Source organism: Vanellus vanellus (genome assembly GCF_965231255.1).
Source record: "Vanellus vanellus genome assembly, chromosome: 14".
Taxonomy (NCBI): Eukaryota; Metazoa; Chordata; class Aves; order Charadriiformes; family Charadriidae; genus Vanellus; species Vanellus vanellus.
The window spans coordinates 2,653,748-2,673,879 of NC_138919.1; the positions used below are offsets into that span (position 1 = coordinate 2,653,748).

The 20,132-nt window shown below is 55.6% G+C and overlaps 1 protein-coding gene across 1 annotated transcript; it reads right to left on the reverse strand.

The window, feature by feature from the left end:
• Positions 1 to 2,043: 2,043 nt before the first annotated feature.
• NLRC3 (NLR family CARD domain containing 3) lies at positions 2,044 to 12,237 on the reverse strand (the record flags this gene model as incomplete). The annotated part of the gene is made up of 18 exons (XM_082490718.1): positions 2,044 to 2,237; positions 2,744 to 2,827; positions 3,025 to 3,108; positions 3,347 to 3,430; positions 3,545 to 3,628; positions 3,939 to 4,022; positions 4,294 to 4,377; positions 4,484 to 4,567; positions 5,013 to 5,096; positions 5,988 to 6,071; positions 6,530 to 6,613; positions 6,723 to 6,806; positions 7,260 to 7,343; positions 7,571 to 7,654; positions 8,381 to 8,467; positions 8,728 to 10,471; positions 11,481 to 11,741; positions 12,231 to 12,237. 18 exons carry the CDS (start codon positions 12,235 to 12,237, stop codon positions 2,147 to 2,149), a joined length of 3,282 nt encoding a protein of 1,093 aa, XP_082346844.1. The 3' UTR covers positions 2,044 to 2,146.
• Between the last annotated feature and the right edge of the window lie 7,895 nt (positions 12,238 to 20,132).

Genomic DNA, 20,132 nt, shown 5'->3' on the forward strand with positions numbered 1-20,132 from the left:
CCATGAATTTGGGCCCAGTCTCCAAGTCTGGGCTGCAGTTTCAGAGCTACAGTTTTCTATGTTATTTCCTGTATCGTAGGCTGAAATGAAAAGCTGACTTCATACCTTGTGCACACAGAACCAGAGCCTCTTCAGGCAGCACTGCCACCTAGCCTTTCGGCGCAGTCGGTCGGGTTTTAGGATGCTTTACATTGCAGCTTCTCATACCAGGCTTGAAGAGCAGCGCTGTTCGCAGCCACCCCCCGGTGCCAGTGGAAATGCACCCTCGGAGCACTTGGTGCTTTTGGCTCAGAAGTGTTTGTGTACAGCTAGGTGTTTGCATGTGCATGCAGATGGACTAAATATATTTCAAATTGTTGTTAACCCCCTGTTTCTTGGAGCTCCAAGCCACGGGAGCTGGTTTGAGGTTGTTGATCACTCTCTCCGTTGGTGTTTCAGCTCAGGGTTAGGCACAAGCTTTGGGCAGAGCTGGACCCGAGCCTCAGTCTGCCCTGAAATAATGATGAAAGAAGTAGGACTTAAATAATGTGGCGTCACTGTACCCTGTGGGAGAGTGTGGACCAGCCCCTCACACCTCATGGAAAAGCCGCGAGCCCTCTTGTCACACCAGTACAGGGTGTGGGTTCTGCAGCTGGGGCAGCAGAGCGCGGCACACCGCAAATGTCACAGGTAATGATCCACAACCAAGAGAGGAAGACAGCACAAGGCATCTTCTCAGCTAGGAACCAGTTTATTTCTAAGTATGTACGTATCGCACAGCTCAGCCCAGCGTTTCTCCAGGATCAGCCCACAGAGGTCCCTGACTGCAGCAGCAGCGTGGCTTGGAGTGGGGAGAGGGGTCAGTGGCTAGAAGGGGGCTCTGAGGGCATTGCATAGTTTGACTACTGGTCCACTTGCAAACCTGGCACCCTGGAGAGTCACCAAGTCTCTGCCACGCACACAAGAGCATCACCTGGCACCTCTGCTTTCAGCAGCCGCCTGCCCAAAAGGTGACCTGCTAGGGGATGACTGTGCCTGCAGCTGGGACGTCAGGAAGACACATCCTAAGGTCACACAGCTTGTCACCTATGACAACAGCAGGAGACCCAAGAAGTCCAGCCTGTACTCAAGAGGCAGAACTTTGCGATAAGGCAGTCGTGGTGTAGCACCAAGACGCATGTGCTGGAGACGGCCCATCCTTGTGCGGTGCTGCTCCTCTTATGTTCACCCTCCAGCTCCTCCTCCCATTCTCCTGAGGGCTTTTTATTTCCCAAGATCTTTCTAGATGGTTCCACTCCTATGCCTTGGGCTGCCTGTCTCTTTGATAGAGAACAGCACTACCAAACGCTTCAGCCATGCTGGGCCAGCACCAACCTGTTATTGAGGGCATGGCAAACAGCACAGGCTGCACTCGCTGCCTAGGATCCTGCTCAAGTGCCTGCGTCCAGAGCACCGCTCTCATCTGAGCTAGGAGTCAGCAAACCTCTTGTTTCTCTGAGCAAGGAGTGAGCAAACCTCTTGTCTCTCTCTGGGATGTCAAGGGGAGCCTGCAGGACCGGGCGGTACGTAACCAGGTGAGAAGGGGCTGCTGTGAACCCTGCCCGTGTTTCGCCCGCTTCTCCCAGGATCCCTGACTAGAGGGAGAAGAGCTGGAGCAGAGTGCTGGGACCCCGGCTGGGGTGCTCCAACATTTGCCTCCCAGCGACTCAGGCTGGGAGGAGAGCAGAGCACTCTGGGAGGTCAGGATGTGCCCGGTCTGGGGCAGGCTCTGAGCACAGCACTGTAACCCCGTGGAGATCACCGGAGGGGATCAGTGCTGCCGGTGGGGGCAGGTAAGTCACCCACGAAAACAAGAAGGGCTGGCATGTGGGATCTGCCCCCTCCTCCCTCCTTTTTGCATTTCACCCATTCCTTGAAGCTCCCCCATGGCCTGGATGAACAGGGACATGGTCGCACATCTCCCAGCTTTCAACACTGGGTCTTGACCCTCCTGCACTGGTGATCCAGAGGCATCAGGTCCTCCTGGGCTGTGCTGGGGAGCTCAGGAGCTCTCCTTGCCCCAGCACTCCTCCCTGAGATGGGCGGGTGGCAGGCCAAGCAGCTCCCTGCAGAGACCCACTGGCCGAAGGGACCCACCAGGCCACCTCCTTGCTGTGGCCTGGAACCCTCACACGTCCACGACACAGTCGGGTGAATTAGTCCGGATAGCGTCAGAGATCATCTTGGCTCCCGACTGACCGATGCGGTTCCCCTGCAGGCTGGGAGCAAAGAGAAGAGGAGTTCAGGCTTGGAGACGAGGCAGAGCAGGATCCTTGGTGGGTATGAGAGATGCTCCCCAGCTTTGCACCAGCATCCACCATCATCTGCACCCTCCCTACACCATCCAGGAGCTCTTGCTGGGAACTCGGTCTCGGGACTCTGGGTTTGAGAGCCCAGAGGCAGCCAGGTGAGAAACTGGAGAAAGCCCCTGGGGAGCTGGAGGGGCTGAGCCAGCCTGTCCCTGTGATATTTTGGAAAGTATGTGGCTTTTGGGGTGGTTCTTTGCCCCAGAGGCATCCCCAGAGATGAGCTGTGGGGTCTGGAGCTATGTGGAGATAGTAGCTGTCACACCAGGAGCAGCACAGGGCACCCTTACCCCCTGCCCCATTGGGGAGGTTCTTGTAGGGCAGCTGGGAATGGGCAGTTCCAGTGGTGGGGAAGCTCCCTCGATAGTTCCTGTGGTCTCCCCGTCCCTGCCTTACCATCCAGCTCAGCAGCTACTTACTTCACATAGGTGAGGCCGTGGTTGCCCTTCAGAGCAGTGGCGATGCAGATGGCTCCATCCATGCCCAGGGAGTTTTCCTGCAGGCTGCGGGAGGCGAGAGGGTCAGAAAGCACCGGCCAGGGAGATGTAGCCACCAGGATGGCGTGAGCATTGTGAAAAGTCGCCAGCTCAGGAGTTTGCCCCACTGAGAAGCTGCTGGCCTGGCTGTCCCCTTGCTGCTCCCTCCAGGAAGGTCTGGAAAGGTTCTTTCTGGCTCCCACCCCAGGGAGCAGGATACTTACTTGAGCCAGCGGAGGCTGCGGTTTACCTTCAGCGCGTTGGCCATCGCTTTGGCCCCTGCCACACCGATGGAGTTTCCCCGCAAGCTGTGGAGGAAGGCAAGTGGTGAGGAAGGACAGCCCAGGGCAGCCCCATGCTGTCCATGGGCAAGAGGAGAATGAGAGAGGTGGCCCCATGCCAGCAAGTCAAGGGACAGGCAAGCCAATTTTGGTAGGACACAATGCAAGGGTGGGAAGCAGTGCTGAGTTAAGGACCAGGGTCTCAGACAACCCCAGGGAGCGGTGTCACAGCCACGGGGATTTGGTGGCCCCGCTGAGCACTTACTCCAGGATCTGCAGGCTCTTGTTGACCACCAAGGCTTCTGCCAAGGCTTGGGCACCAGCTGCGCCAACTGAAGCCACCTGCAGGCTGCAAGAGAAAAAGGACCCTCCAGCGCATGTTGAGGTGGCTGTGGTGTGCTAATTAGAGAAGCTAATTAGGCAGGCTGCGATGCCAGGGCCCCGCCGCAGCCTAGATACTCACTGGAGATCTGTCAGGGTTGTGTTGACCTTCAGTGCGGCAGAGAGGGCTGCCATTCCCTCGTCTCCGATGGCGTTCTCCTGCAAGCTAAGACATGCAAGTGCTGCGTTTGCCCACGGCCCAGGCAGCTGGGAGCAGGGCTACGGGCAACGAGGGGCAGCGAGCACAGGGCACAGTGTGTCAGGCTTTCCCACGTGGCCTGGGGCATCACTGTGCCACCATGCACTTACAGCATCCCCAGGCAGGGACATGCGATGGGGACGCAGGATGGACTGGAGCGCATGGAGGAGGCAGCAGGCAAAGCCATCTCCCCTGGATCAGCGTGAGGGCAGAGTCCTTGGGCAGGTCACAGTAGGAAGACACTGCCCGGGACCTGTCTGCCCGTGTCCCCACTTACTCGAGGCTGGCCAGGCTGCCGTTGGACTGTAGTGCTTGTGCCAGAGCTGTGGCAGCTCTTGCCTGGATGAAGTTCCACTGCAAGCTGCAAACAGTAGAAAACAGGAGGTGAAGTCTGGGGCTGCAAGGATGCCCCGATCCCTGAAGGCTCAGCACCCATCCGCTCCCATCCAGTGTGGCAGAGGCTGAGAGGTGACCATGTGCAAGACCCTGTGGGTCCAGCCGGGCACAGCACACCTCCTGCGGAAGGGTGACCCGCTCTCACAGCCTGGAGGGGCTGAGGCCCAGGAGCAGTGTTCCTGCCCCGTGTCCACGCAAGGGGCTTCAAAACCATCCAGGTCCAAGGAGAAACTCACTGGAGGGACGTGAGTGCCCGGTTCTCTTTCATCGCTAAAGCAATGGCCTTGCCACCTTCATCGTACAGCAGGTTCGCTGCTAAGCTAGAAGGAGGGGACAGAGGACACAAGTCACGCACACAGAGTTTGCGACAACTCCAGCAACACTGTGCAGCGGTGTGGGTGCCCTCCTGGGGACTGCAGGACTTACTCCAGCTTCCTGAGGGTGCTGTTGGTCCGCAGGGCACGGGCGATGGCAGGGCCCCCCTCCTTGCTGATGGAGTTCTCCCGTAGGCTGGGGAAAGACACGGGGCTGGAGAGGAGCAGCCAAGGCAGGGCTTCAGCTTCTCCCCCACAGCCCCTCTCACCCCCCAGCTCTGGGGCTGAGACCATCTGTTGTAACAGGCGGTCTATCTGACTTTCATCCCCATCAGCATCTGGATCTCCATTCCCTGCATCCCCATCAACATCTGCATCTCCATTCCCTGCACATCCTATAGCTGTGAGCACCGGTGCCATCGGGGCTTTTTCCCTGCTGCCACTGTTTCGTTGCCAGACACAGCTGAACTGATACTGTGTCAGGGGGAGAAATGGAAAGAAGATGCAGCCATAGGAGGGACAGAGGCTGCTTTCAGCATCCCAGAGCAGTTGTGGAAACAACCAGGCACAAGGAAAAGTCCTCGCGTCCCGTGTGCTGGCAGCAGCTTTTGACCAGGGTGGCCGGAGGGACCGTCACTTACTTGAGGTTGATGAGTCCCTTGTTGGAGCAGAGAGCCGCTGTCAGCGCGGTGACCCCAGCGCTGCTGATGGAGTTGCTCTGGAGACTGAGACAAACAGGGGAAGGCATGAGGACGGGCCAGTCTTGGCATCACAGGTAAGCTGAGGGGTCATGTTTGGGGTGAAAAGTGCCCGTTTGCCCATTTCACTGAGAAACAGGCATCTCCCACCCATGGGAGACAGGGGGGGAGCCGAGGCTGAAGGACCAACTTCAGGAGCAGTCAGGCCAGGATCAGCATCTCCTGCTCACCGTGGCAGGACCAGCCCCACTGAGCAGAGGTGACGGGGTTTGCCGGCGCTTTGGGGCAACCATGTCCCCAACCGGCTGTCACCGCAGCTGCTGGCTCAGCTGGGGGTGCAGTTCCTACAGTCTTTGAGTCCTTGTCACACCATGGGAAGCCAGAGACAGACCTAGGGCACAGCAGCTTGCCCCTAGGAGCCATTAGCCCTCTGCTTCAGCTGGGTGGGAGGAACAGTCCTCTCTGGTTGCCATTCCCAAGGGGGATGAATGTCACACCATCCCACCCTGATTCTGCCAGGCCCCAGCCTGTTATCTTCCTCATTAGCCAATTCCCATCACTTTTGAGAGAGAGAAGACCTAAAGCTACTAGTATCCTCCAAAAACAGGGAAAAAAATTATCATCTGGGTTGAGGATTAGCTCCTTTAGTGCTCCCTTGGTGAAGGCAGGGCCAGCTCAGCTGCTGCCAGCGTTGCCTGGGGCTGCTACATGGTGCTCCAGCCCTTATGGAGCACCCATAGCCCTGTGTCCCTCTAGGGAATGTGGGGAGGGAGAGATGTGGGGAGAGTCTGGGTTGGTACGAGGGACCCTGGAGGCAGGGGAAGGAGCCTGGAAAGGGTGGGAGGTGCTGCTGAAGTGAAGAAGCTGGACTGGACTCTGTTGGGCAAGCAGGAGACCAGGCATGGAGGGGGGACTTACTCAAGGCTTTGCAGACTATGGTTCACCTTCAGAGCTTCGGCCAAGGCAACCGAGCCGTTGTCTCCTACCGAGTTGCTGGAGAGTCTAAGACACAAGAGGAAGAGCAGACGTTACCAGCAGCCACACTGCAACCAGCTTAGGTCTGCCAGCAAAGGATTCATCTCCCCCAGGCTCTTTCTGCTTCAACAGTAAGCATGAACTTGCTGCGGTCTCGTTTCCAACCTCCATACACCTTTGTTCTCGTATGTTGGGTTTGAGCTGAAATAGCTTTTCGTGTATCCACAGGGCCTGGAGAGCTGCCACTTGCCTCTCAGTTCTTTATGTGGCTCCCTGCATCCCTGGAGAGCATCTCCGCAGGGTCGCTCTGAAAGCAGTGCTGTGATCTTTGCCCTCCTCCACCCACACCAACCCCCTTGGGCAAAGCTAGAAGAGTCCGTCCTGCCTGTGTTGCGTGTCCCAGCCCCCTGCCCATCACTCCTGCCCACGGTTCCCAGGAGATGTGGCTCTGGCATTGCCGTCCCTCCACCTTGTGGTGCTCTTACATCAGCTCCTTCAGGGTGCAGTTCTGCTTCAGCGCCTCTGCTATTTTCCTGGCACCGTGGGCTCCGATGGCGTTTTTCTGCAAGCTGCAAAGGTGAGGAAGGCACCCATGAATATCGGGTGCCACATCCCCTTCAGTGGCACCTTGGTCTGCTGGGTGGCTGGGAGGGGGGACAGCAGGTCCCAGTCACTCACTGTAGGGTTATCAGCCTGTGGTTGGTCAACAGGGCTTCGGCCAGGAAGGTGGCACCATCCTCCTTGATGGTGTTGTGCTGCAGGCTGCAAGGAGAGAGGAGCAAAGCCATGCACAGTGGTTGTCTGCCCTGGTGTTTGCTTGCCCCTGTCCCTGGCGTGAGAAGGGTGTCTGGCCCTGGAGCATCCCTGCCCAAGGCTCTCCCTCCCTCCATGGGAGATGCCTCTTCCTATGCACCAGCACTTTGTGAGCTCCTGGGTGAGGGATGGACCTGGACCTTGGCCTCAACCTCAGCCTGGACCCACTGAAGCTGAGAGGCAGGAGGGTCCCAACATTTCTGGCCCAGGGCTGCCATGGTCACTGCGTCTCTTCTGGCTGCACTCGTGCTCGCTGTCTGGTACAACCAAACTGGGTTGTACCCCGGGTCTCCCCGTGTGCTGGCCCTTAAGGTGGGGAAAACCTTGATGGGACAGGAGAGGGCTGGAGGGGGCTTGTCCTGGGGATCTGCTCCCAGAGGTGCTGCAGAAGTTGAGACTTACTTTAGGGAGAGCAGGACTTGGTTTTTTTTCAGCGCATCAGCCAGTGCTTTTGCTCCAGTGGGGCCGATGGAGTTGCTCCGCAGGCTGGGCGAGACGGGCAGAAAAGCCAAGGTTAGCAATGCCAGAGTAGCCTGTGCCCAGTTTAATCCAAATGCCTTCACGTTCACTTCTTGACCAGTGATGGCTTTGGGGGCTGGAGACCCTCCCCAGCTCGGTCAGGCCGGGTGGGATCTGGCCCCGCTGCGGCCATGGGAATGGTTCCCAGTGGGGAACACGTGAGTGGCAGGAGCTAGTAAAGGGGAAACACTTACTCCAGCGTGGTCAGGCTCCTGTTCACCATCAGTGACCTGGCCAATGCTTTGGCTCCCTTGTTGCTGATCTGATTTTCTGCCAGGCTGCCCGGAAAAAGAAAAGTTGGGTGGTTTTCAGCAGGGAGAAAGAGGCTTTCACAGCCCCTGGCATGTTCCAGGATGCAGCTGGGACAGGTGAGCACAGGAAAGTCACGGGGAGTGGTTGGTTCGTGATGCAACCACGCAAAGTGGTGGATGCTCTGAGGTCTGCTCTCCTGGGGTGGACACCAGGCAAGGGTTTGTAAGGACAGGGAGGAAAGGGAGTTTCTAGAGTTAAAATTCATTTGTGTTGTGAAAAGGGAGCTCTGATCGCAGCCTGGGGGACTCTGCGCAGCCATGAAGAAGAGCAGGGAGGTGGGGAAGGTGGGGACTGGGGGGAGACATCTCCCTCCCTGGGGGTCAGGAGCCCATCCCCTCCATATGTCAGATGCTCTTGTGCAGAGGCTCAGATGTCCAGCAAGCAGCCGTGACCTTGGGAAGCAGTTTGTTGGGGTAACCCATGGATTTCTACACAAATTTTTAGGAACAGTGAGGAGTCAGTGGTCCCAGGAAGGCTGGGTGAGACAGCCTGCCCAGCCACCATGAGGGCACAGGGGGTAAGGTCACCATGCCCTGGGTGCAGGAGATCGTGTGGGGCTGTCCTTGTCACTAGGCACCCTGGGGAGCCAGTGGGAGAGATGTACCTCGAGCACCCTCAGCCTGGTTTTGAGGTGCCCCCAGCTCCGCTCTGCATCCCCATGAGCAGCCTGTCTGCCCTGGTCCAGGTCCTACCTGAGCTTCTGGATCTGGCAGTCCTTCACGCTCAGCACACTGCCCAGCAGCTCCATCACGTTGTCCTTAAACTGGTTATTGTCCATCCTGGAGAAGATAGAAAGAAAGAGCAAAAGCAAGTGTTTGGAGAACAAAGTGGAGAAAGGACTACCCACCCTCCTGTGACATCTGCCCATCACAGGTGGAAAAACTCAAACACAGGAGAGCCAAACCAGTGCCCTCCCCAGGACAGCTCTCTGCTGAGGGACAATGTTGGTGGCCTCATGTCTCCCATTTACACCCAGAATTTTGAGTCAGAGCCTGGCGTCCCTGCTTGCTTCTCCTGGTTCAATCCGACCAAGACTCACCTGAGGTTGTGGCAGAAGAGGAGCTGGGAGAGTAGGCTCTTACAGATGTTGTAGGTGAGGCAGTTGGAGAGGTTCGTCTCCTCCATGCAGACGTCAGAGACCTGCAGGAGGTAAGCCAGGGCAGAGCAGTTCATGGGGGTGAGCATCCCAGCCAAGCTCTCATTCTTCATTGCTTCTTCCACCGTCTTGGCAACCTCCGTGTGCTGAATTTCATACAGGCAGTGCATGGTGTTCACAGTCCGCGAGGAGATGACATAGTTGGTGTTCAGGCAGCCCTGGAGGAAGCTGATTGCTTGGCTCCTGAAGCTGTTGTGCTCGTCCTTCACCAGCAGCCACCCAGAAAGCAGCTTGTTCACCTGCGGGGAGAGGAGCCCAGAGAGAAAACGCACAAAGATGTCCAGCTGCCTGTCCTCTGCCTGCAGTGACCTCTGAACAGCACTCTTGAAGTGGTTGAGAAAACCCAACTTGGGCCAGGACATCCCGCTCTCTGTGAAAAGGTCGAATATTGCCCGCTTCGCAGCCGTGTAGTAATAAATAGCCGCTAGAAACTCCTGTATGGTTAAGTGGGAGAAGTAGTAGGCTGTGAAGGACTGCATCTCTTCTTTGAGTAGGAGTCGACTGCACAAGCTGCTCTGCAGCAAGGAAAGGTCAATGCCATATGCCTTCATGTCCTGCTCGTAAAACACGTATTTCTTTTTGAGCAGCCCATAGAAGGCCAGTCTGCCCAGGCTGCCCACTATCTTCTTGCTGTTGTTCACAGCCTGCTCAATCCTGAGCGTTTCTCTTGGCTTTTCTGGCCACTCGCTGCTCAGAGCCATTTTAAAATAATAGGAATAGATTTCTGATAGGGTCTTGGGGACAACAGTTGTTTCTCGGGATTGATCAGTGCTGGTTTTTAGGTAATAACCGATTGAGGAGCCAGAAATCCAGCAAAAGCCAGGAACAGTGCACATGACATGTAACGACCTGTTAGCCCTGATGTGTTGCAGGACTTGGCTGGATAAGTCTCTGTTGTCAAGGAACATCTGGTCCAAGAAGTCCTTCATCTCTGCAGCTCCAAAACCTCGTATTTCTGTCATCCGGTCAACAAGCCCGCCGGGGATTTGGCTGGCTGCTGTTGGCCGTGATGTGACCCAGACAGAAGCCTCCTGCAGCAGGTTGCCACGTATAATGTTGGTGATCAGGTTGTCCACTTGGATCTCCTTTTTGGGATCGGTGCATACTACCGTGTTGGAAAAATCCAAAGGAGTCTTGAACTCATCCAAGCCGTCGAGGATCAGCAGAGTCCTGGCGGCTCCCACTGAGATCCAGTTCGGCTCAGTGATGTGAGGGAACGCCAAGCACATGAGCCTTTCAGCAGAGAGCTTCTCATAGGTGTTGAGCTCCCGGAAAGTGAGGGGCAGCACAAAGATTATGTCCGTGTTGATCTCCCCCTTTGCCCAGGTGTAGACAAACAGCTTCACCAGTGTGCTTTTGCCAACCCCGGCCACTCCAATGGTGACAGAGATCCGAGGTGGGATGCTGACTTTGGAGAGAGGTAGGAAGAGCTTCTCCAGAGGGATGCACTTGGATACATTTCGTAGGCCTTTGGTGGCTTCAATCTGCAGGATGTCATGCTCCTTCTGCTGGATATCAGTCAAGCCTTCCACCAGCAGCAGGTTCGTGAGTCGCTGGAGGGGACCTGTCTCCAAGCCATTCCCATAGTAGTTTTGGAGGCTCTCCAGGTGCTTCTGCACCATGGGTTCTGCACAGAGAGAAATGAAATGGGGGGTGAGGAGGAGGAGGATGGTAACCACAAATGCAAATGAGAGATGCTGCTTCACTTTGCTGCTGTGCCCACGCAGAGGGGAAACTGCACGGAGCCCTTACGTCTGGGCAGAAAGGTATGTGCCAGGGCCCAGAGGGCACTAATAGGTTTAAAAGGCCATGACCAGCCTCACCCATTGGTCCAGGAGCTCATTAAAGCTCAGCCCTGGACCTTCAGCTCCTGCATAAGCTATGTTGTAGGAGCACTTGTCTACAGCTATAGACCTTGTTGATCTCGACCTTGATCTTGGATGTCATTGCTCTGCACTTGCCTGGTGACCACTGGACTGTGTCTTAACCTGGTTGCCCTCGCTGGACCTGGTCCTGACTTCTGGATTGACTTCCCAGCTTGACCTCGGCCCTGCCTCATGACCATGGACTTGTCTGATGAGTTGGACTCTTGGCTGAACCTGGTGACCATCTCTGGACCTGTTCTGCTCACATGGCTTGGGTACCACAGCCCCTGGTACCGCATATTTAAACCCTCCAGCAAAGGCTGAACAAGCAGGGGATGGTGCTGCAAGAGATTCACACCAGACACCAGCCAAGGTTGGAGCCTTCCAACCAGGAGGGAAACCAGGGAAACCTTTCCTGGTAAGGGGGCTCCAGCTGTCATCCTCCTGCCATGTCCCCATTCCCAGCTGCTGGGAGTGATGTGATCTGAGCGTTGAGGACATTAAAGACTCCTCGGGCTGCCCAGAGGAGCACGCTGAGGGCAGCGAGGGACCTGGAGGAAGGTCCTTCAGACCTGGCAGAGAGTCCTTATCATGCCCTGGCTGTGTCCTTCCCCAGCAGAGATCCTGAGGTGGCACTATCACTTGCATGGACAGTCCCATTGGAGCTGCCAACACTGCCCAGCTCTGTGCACATCTTGAGGTGCTCCAGCAAGTGCCCATAGCCAGGACGTGTGCAGACACCCCTCATTGGGTCCAAAGTGGACTGCCTACCATAGACAGTGATGTGAAGGTAGACCTGGGAATTGGTGGTCTCGATGAAGGTCTGCAGGGACTGGGAGGCGTAGCTGCCCTTGCCAGCCAGGACGTCCACCACTGCCCTCACCTGCTCGGGCAGGGAATTGGCCTCCTGTGCCTGGCCGGCCTCCTCCGCTGTGAGGAGGTCCAGCCTCCGCAGGTAGCAGATGATCTCCTCCAGGAACTGTGGTGAGATGGACCTCACCAGCTGCTTGCGGTAGCGATTGATCCAAGCCTCTGTGGAGAGGAAAGCAGGAGAGTTGGGTCTTGAACAAGCCCTGGGCACATTTCTCATGTGTGATGGGGAAAGGCAGCAGTGGAGCACCCCATCTGACTCTGAAGGCAGCAGTGGGTAAGCTAGAGACCTCCAGAGTGATCTGCCAAAGTCCTCCTTGAGATGATGCCATCCCAAAGCTGTGGCAGGCTGTTTTGTTAGGAGATGCTTGGTCAAGGCAGCAGCTATCGAAATTGGAGTTAAAGAAACCAAAGAACACGATCATGAAAAGACATTTCCTCCTGGAAACCAAGCTCATGCAGAGATAAAAGTCTGAGCAAGATCATTTCTCTTTGGAGACAGCCATTCCCCCTGTGCTAGCACAGCGGTCCCCAAGCCCTTGGACCTGGAACTACTGTCAGCCCTCATGCCTTGGTACCCCACCTTGTCCTATATTTGAATCTGAAACTGCACCGAGATGATGGGTCTCCGGCTGCCCAGCCACCACTCACCTTCCATCAGAGGCCTCCCGTGACATGGGTGATCCCTGGGCGAGGAGTGCTGTGTTGGCAGCAGCACGGCTGTCCCATGGACTGCCCTGTGTCCCCCCGGCTGGCTCACAGAATCCGTTGAGACTCCTCAGCCTTTATCCATGTTCCTGGTGGAACAAGAGGAAAAGTATCAGGAGCAGTGTGGGAGGGAGCCCACCTTGAGCTAGTGTGGTGCTGACTGTGGTTGAGCCAAGGGGCTATTTGTCAGCTTTTGGCTAAGACCAGAGTCCCTGGTGCTGTGGACCTGGCAGGGGCAGAGCCAGGACCATCATGCTGCAGCATCTTTGCCCAGACCTCATGTGCTACAAACTTGGTGCCTTCACCATTGCCATTTATGCTGGAGCCTTTCTCAGGCAGAGTGATTGCATTAGTCGCCCTGAAGATGCCCCCATGCCATCTGTGGGCCACCCGGTGAGCATGTCGGTGCCACCGCTGTCACCGGAGGGACAGCAGGGCTGTGAACTGCTTGTGCGTTTTCTTTCTCTGTGTTGTGAAGGAAGTTGTGGGGCAGCAGGCAGAGTGATAAAGAGCCCGTTTCAGTTTCAAACGCACCTCGCTGCCGTCCAGAGCCTCTGTCAGGGCTTGCTGAGCGTGGCCAACACCACATCCTGTTGCAGAGCTCTGTAGACGCTCCACTTTTGCAGCATTCTTGAATCATCTCCTGGAGAAGGAGCATCTACCTGCTCCCTCCCCCTCGGCTGCTGCCAAACCACACTGAGGGTTTGGTGTTTTATTTTTAAGAAGTATATCTGCTCACTGAGTCCAATTGGTTTTTTGAGCAGAGGTGGAGAGGGAAATGCCTCCACGCCTGAAAGTGCTCTTAACTTCACCCATGTTAGTAGATGGCACTGTCCTATGGCCTCTCCACCATCCCCAAAGGCATCTCCAGGAGTTGGCCATGTCCAGGTGGGAACTTCTCAGCCCCAGGGGCAGTCTGATCATGGCAGTGATGCAAACACAGTGTTCCAGTGCCCCGGCCCATGTCCTGCCACAGCATCCTTTCCTTCCCTCCACCTGGCTGACAGGATGTTGTAGATCCTCGCGATCACCCCCTTGCATGCTGGTCAGAGGCACTGCAAGGACCTCCCTGCCAGCAGGCAGTGTTGCCTTTGCCCAAACCCACTCCTGAGTGGGATGTGGGCACCGTGGGGGCTTCATTGCAGCCTTGCCAACAGGTACAGGTAACGCTCGCTCTCTTTGGTCAAACCCAACCTCTTCCAGGAAGAAAGCACAAATGTAGCTTGACCAGGGAAACTTGTTAGAGTCTCTGGTCCATGGTTAGGTCCATGGCACAAGGTTAAGGTGCTTGGGACGTCATCCCCTTTGCAGACTCTTCTCTTCATCCTTCTGCCAGGAGATCAATGCTGAGGTTTATTTCTCCTACCAGAAAACATGAAGGCTCAGCCACCAGCAGCAGCCCAGCCATGTGGATGGTGGCCAGGCTGCCGGAGGGAGGACCAGGCACAGCATCTCCCAGACCCAGGTGCCTCACAGACCCCACTGGCTGGATCTCTCGTCAAGACTCCTTCACAGCATGTCCTATGGAGTGGGGTAAGTGAGAGATGCTGGGTGACAAAGCACCAGCCTATCCCCACCTGCCTGGATGGTTTCACACGTGGCTTGGACAAGCCCTCCCAGGGGTAGCGGGTGCTGTTGTAGCTGGGTCTGAACCCACAGCCTTTCCCTCCAGGAGGGAAACCTGAGTTCTTCCGCTCTTCCTCGGTTGCCCAGCTTGGACTCTCTGGTTTCAGAGGTGGCAGAGGTCCACACTCCCCCGGCAGTGATGGTGGGCTCACAGCAAAGCCCTTTTCTCCATACAGGGAGCAGCCAGGCTGTGGCAACGGCTTGCCTTGCTCTTCACCCCCCAGGCAGTGGCTTGGTCAATTAAGATGCCATCAATTAAAGGAGCTCCGTGGGCAATTCGAAGTGAAATTTTCACCCTTTGATGTCTTCTTGTCTCTAACTGGCCTGGAAAGTTCAATTAAGTCTTTGCACGCTGCAGTGCCCAGGTCTCTCATCTTTGCTGTGCAACCAAGAACACAGCCAAAATGAAAGGGGGTTTTGCTGCTTGCAGCGCTGTTCCCCGCAGCCCTTCCTCTGCAGCACAGCTGGCGAGAAAAAGCCCTTTGATGGGGCAAGCCTGCTCTAACACCACAGATTGTTTAATGATGTCCTCTGATGCTACTTCAAAATGTGATCCTGCTGGAAACCAGAAGCTGTGGGTCAGCTTGTGCAAAGGCATCTGACCGGGAGAATAAGGCAGCAGAATTCATAAAGAAGCAGAATAAATAATGCAGTGGCTGCTAATTTTTTTTCTACTTCCAGTAGAAAAGTCTCAGGTGCAGTTCTAGGACCACCCAGCGATGCTGGAGGCTGCATCCTAGGAGGGTGAAGGGCGTTATTTACTCTTCCATGAGCTGTCTGAAGGACAGAGGCCAGCCAAAGCCAACCTCTGTAGCCCCTACAGAGATCCGAGGTGATTCCAGGATGTGACCCAGCCCATCCCGAGGCTGCTGGGCTGAGTCGTCTTCTGGAAATGCTGCGCTCCCCGGGGCTGAGACTGGAAAGTGGTGTCCACGGCCATCCTGCCTGCACAGAGCTCAGTCCCATGTTTTCTGCTATTGCTTGGCTGGGATCTGGGATGCGTGCACAGAAAAGTCACCATCCAGCCATGGTTTGCGTCTGCGAAGCCTTGCTGCCTGCATCTCCCAGGGCACCAGGATAAGAAGATGGAGAGTGGGAGGCTCCCAGCCAAACCGATGAATGGTGTCTGGAGGCCCCAGGGAAAGAAATGGGATTTTGTTGGCAAGAACTTGTCATTAATGCTTTTCTTTTTTTGCCTGATGTGGTCCAAAAGCCCAGCCCAGGGGCAGGTGTCCAGTCAACACTGACCTGTTCTTCTAGCAGCTTCAATCCTACATCTCACCCTCCCCACATTCTACCATCCCCGTGTTCCACCATGCCTGTTAGCAGAGGGTCCATGCCCAAAACCCATCAGTGCCTGGGACCCACAACCACTGTGCTGGAAAGTAGCTGACCACATGCACGTACAACCCTCAACCAAACAGCCACTGTGGTTTTCGTCACCATGTGTCCTGCTCCAAGATCCAAAGTGCCTGATATCAACACTGGAAAACACGGGCTTTGACATAGCTGCTTCTGCTTATCTCTGCCTCTAATTACGTACGTGCACTTTTGCTCCTGGAAGTCCAACATGGACCAAAAGCAGCTTGTCAGGGAATCCGAGATGAAGGCACAGTCCCAGGATGGCCAAAGCACAAAGGTGGCTGGAGATAACACATATTTTACTGCCTCTCTACTCTGCCTGGCCTCTCAGATCTCCCTCCTGCTGGGAGGTGGCTTTGGTTTTCGTACAGCAGCCACCCCCCGCAGACAGATCCATCACCCTGTTCTTTGGGAATCTGCTGAGGACTCAGGACCATCCCACACCAGGAGCTGTCGCAGCAACCAACAGCAGCACTAGTGCAATGTTGGGCTACAACGCTCAGCAGTCAGCCAGCTGTGGTCGTCACCCCATGGGGGCTTATGGGCAGATTCACCGGCAGCATCAGGGGACGCTGGTTGTCACTTCGAGCAGGGTTCTCCAGCCAGCAGAGCCTCAGAGACCCGACCTGCTGTGGTGGGCTGGGGACAGAGCTGAAGGGTGCCTGCTCTAGATGGGCACCAAAGTGCTGGGCAAGAGCTCCTGGATGTCTGCAGGGACCCACACGTGGAAGACATCAGAAAATGGGCTGATCTGCAGTGTTTAGGTACGTTTAAAGCTTTTTATGCAAACTAATGATTCAGTTGTTAACCAGGTGCCTGAAGGAGCAGAGAAATGCCCCCTCCAGTGCGGCTCCATACCCCCAGACATGGCAGAAACCCTCAGCCTGGCCACTGCCTTCTCCCCATCCCCTTACTGCCAGGTTTGGAATTCAGCCGGTTCCTCAAAGATCTGCTCTCTGGGACGTTGTCTCTCGGCGTCGTTCAAACCCCAGCAGTGCAGCACCCGTCTCACCACCGCTCTCCCTCCCCCAGACACAGGATCGGAGAGAAACCAGCCCCACCAGACCTTCCCACCACATCCTGGCGCGCTGGGTTTCCTCCGGCAAATCTCAAGGCTCCTTTACCAACACACCCTTGGAACTTTTAATTATTTCTCCTGCCATATATCCACCCTGAACTGAGCCTGTTTCAGAGATCAGCGAGCCACACGCAGAAACATTTGCCAAACCAACATCTCCACCCATTCCCCATCAAACGAGGAGTTAAGCAGCTCCTGAAGGCAGGATACAGGCTGCCAACTTTTGGCAGAACCGAAAAGATTTCCCATTATTAATTTCTGTTAATTATGCAAAGCAGTGAAATATCTTCTGCATTATACCCAATTACAAAACTTGCAGATTTGAAAGTCATTCACTTAGATAAGTTTAAATATGACTTTCAGATGCAGTCTTATTTATTTTAGCCTGGATTTAATGCTAGCAAAATTAGCAAAAAATTAGAGGGTGACCCTCTATGCAAAAAATAACCCTTACCAATTTGTTTTGTTTTGTTTTACCCAAAACCCCAACCAGAATAACACAGCGCAGACACAGCGGGAGATAAATAGCGAGTTGTGGAGGCAAGGAGCCATGAAGGACCCCCGGGCTGGATGCCAGCAGTCCCAACACCAAACCTCATCGGGAAAAAGCCAAGATCTATCTACAGGTAATGCCAAACAGATAAAAAAGGAGCTAATTTCAGAGAGAAAGGTCTGCCCCAAACGTCTGGCCTCAGGTAACCCTTCCACGCCACAGTCAAACCCCAGGCTCTGATGATGTCTCTGTGGGTGACACCACCCAGCAGGCCCATGCCTATAGGACACATAGTGCCCTTAATGACCTTAGAGTGCTTAAATAGCAGCAGGATTAAGCCTAATGCACTGACGCAGTCCGGCGTGCCCCAGGCTCCGTGCCCACGCAGGCACCTGGGTGCAGAGCCCCTGGGCACAGCCACATGTCCCCTGCTGAGCTCCCTAACCTCGACCTGCCCTCTGCACCTCTGGGTCCTACACAGCTCTGGGGGATCCCCTGCAGTGAAAAGGGACGAAGAAGGTACCGGTTGCAGCTTTGGAGACCTCGGTGTTGCAGTTCCCTCCACCTGAGCCCATTTTCTGAAGGGGGACATGAGGGTACAGCTCTGGGTTTCAAGGTCCGTCAGTCTTGCACTCCTGACAGACCCAGGACCCTGCCTCGCTCTTTGGTGCAATTTTGCACCGTGCCACGGGCAAGTATGTCACTAATCTCATCCTTTTCTGTTTGCGGTGCATACTGGGGATTTTTTTGGAGGGTTTTGAAGTGGAATGAATTCAATAAATGACATCAACATGGAGGCAGAAGCTGATGCTGCACGAGGCCGAGAGGCTTTGCGCGGGAAGGGCGGCCTGCCTGCAGCTGCCTTCGCTTCTGGGCAGGCGGTAGCAGGCAAGGGGATGGAATTTGTGACAAGTGCCAGGTCCCCCATGAGGTCCCACACACATCTCCATCACTCAGGGCTCAGCGCCGTGCACCACTGCACCCGCTCCTGCCAGCACCCACGGCTGTGCCACACCAGCCTGCTCTGCCAGGTGCTGCTGGCAGTTGGTCACGTCTTGCCCATCCCAGGGACCTCTACCCAACAGCCCTGCCACATCTTGGCCCAACGACTCCATTTCATGTGTCCATGGCAGCAAGAGCCTCTGCAGCAGCTTGTCCCCACACGGGAGGGCTGAGCGACACCTCCCTCTCTCCCTGTACCTCTCCAAAGCCCTACCAAAGACCTTACCTCGGCTTCGTGCCGCCTTCCCCAGGTCTGCGTGAGAGCAGGAGAGCAGAGAGGGCATCCTCATCTCGGCGGGAGGATGTGGCCCCTCCACGTCTCCGCTCAGCCCGTTATCCCCAGAGCTTTGCTTCCTCCTTGGCTGGATGCTCAAGTTCGAGGTAGAAAATGGAAGCCCTTCTGGTTGGTGGCCCCTGGCCCTGGGGGACCCACGGAGGGGCTGGGACCCAGTGGCCGGGACAATGCTAGGGGTGGCACCTGGGGAAGGTGGGTCCGGCTTGCCCAGCCGCCCGCCGTCGCCGGTTCCAGCCCGGTGGCTTTTTCTCTCTTTCAGTTTGCTCCACACCCCTTCCTGCGCTGTGGGTCTCACTTGATCTTCCTTCCTGTCAGCACTGGGCTGCCGCCTATGCAAATTGACATGAGTTATCTGCTGAAAAACAGCGGCGCGTGGTAGCCACCTGTAGGCTTGTACCACAGTAGGGTCTGTCCCGGTGGGATGCCCAGTGCATGGCTGTTTCCCCAGGCACAGCTGTTTTCTCCCAGGAGAGCCACAAAACCAGGCTGCCCAACATCCAAGTAACACGAAATTCCCTCAAAGAAAAACCAGGAGCTCACCCCGACCTGGGAGATCCGAGGGGTTTTGCTATGTACCCACCTTGCTAGCCAGGAACGTTGGGGAGATCCAGTGGCTGGTGCCGCAGCAGCTCTGCTCTCTGCTGAGCTGTGCATGGAAACATTTGCACAAGTAAATTCAAGTCATATCTCGAAAGAGCAGAATAAAGGGGCAGAAATAAACTTTCCTTCCTCCAAAGCCATTTTTCTGCCAGTGCTGAATGTTTTCTGGAATTATGAGTTTACCTCTAAAGAGGTGGATCGCATGGCACCAAGCAGCACTGTGTCCACAACCGAGGAGCTGGAGCCAGCGGCAGCAGCGGCACCGGCACGAGCTCCCCTCCCCAGCTCCGCTCAGGCAAGTGGGGTTGATCAGTGTTTTGCGGTTTTGTTCTACGAAAACCTTAATTTGGAAATCCTATAACAGGTTTTGCTGGTATTTAGGCAGATGAAAATAGGATGTCCTGTTGGGACACCTGCCCTGGTGGGGTCCATTTATATCTAGCAGGTAGCTCTAATGAGACTGTGTCTAAATCTGTAATTGCACATCTTTCCCTTCATCAAGTCTAGCTGAGAGGTTGTCGATGACCGATGGAGAAGATGGTGGAGATGATGGTGCTCTCACAGTGGAGAGCTGGTGGGGGATGGGCCACATCATCTGCACGTGGTGAACTGTATTTGGGGAGGAGAGGTGGGGGCAAGTGGGAATTTGGACCTCCAGCCACTGCTCTGGGCTGTGTGTCTCCCAGGGACTGGTCTCTGCTGGCCCTGGGGCTGTGCCTGGCATGGGGTTAAAACCTTTCCTCTCACAACTGTTAGGGCTGTTGGTGATTTGCCGCCCTGTCAGGAGGCTGGTTTCAAGAGGAGATGGCACCTGGGAAGTCCCATCAGCTGCCACCTTCCCGATAAGCTGCAGCTAAAGATCCCTCACATCAAAAAATGACTGTACCTCCTGCTTTCACAATTATTCATTTATGTTAATTAATGCATTTGAATTATTTCTTTCCAACTGTATATAACACATCGCTCATGTGTTTTCTGGACTGTTTACTTGATTCAACCCCAAATTTCCCAACATATTTACCAAGTTCAACCTATCATGTTCCTGGCAGGATGAGTTTGACATGTCCCTTGGCGAGCACAGCCCCTGCTCCCCGTCTCTGACCCCCCCGGCGAAGCTCCTGAGGTGACACAGAAGCCGCGGGGGTGGTTAGAAAAGCTCCGGAGACGCCTCTGCTTGTTGTGCCAGGCGCGGGTTGCTTGGCAAGGGGGTGATCAGGGACTGTCCCCCGAGCTCAGCCCGATGCAGAAGTCATTTTCCTGGGGATAACAACCTGCCCTGTTCCCGGAGGGAGCAGTGGCGATGCTCTTTGGGAACAGCCGGGTTCCCACCCCAATGACAGCAGGGACCGGCGACCCTCCTGCTATTGCAGCACGGGGGTCTACAAGCCT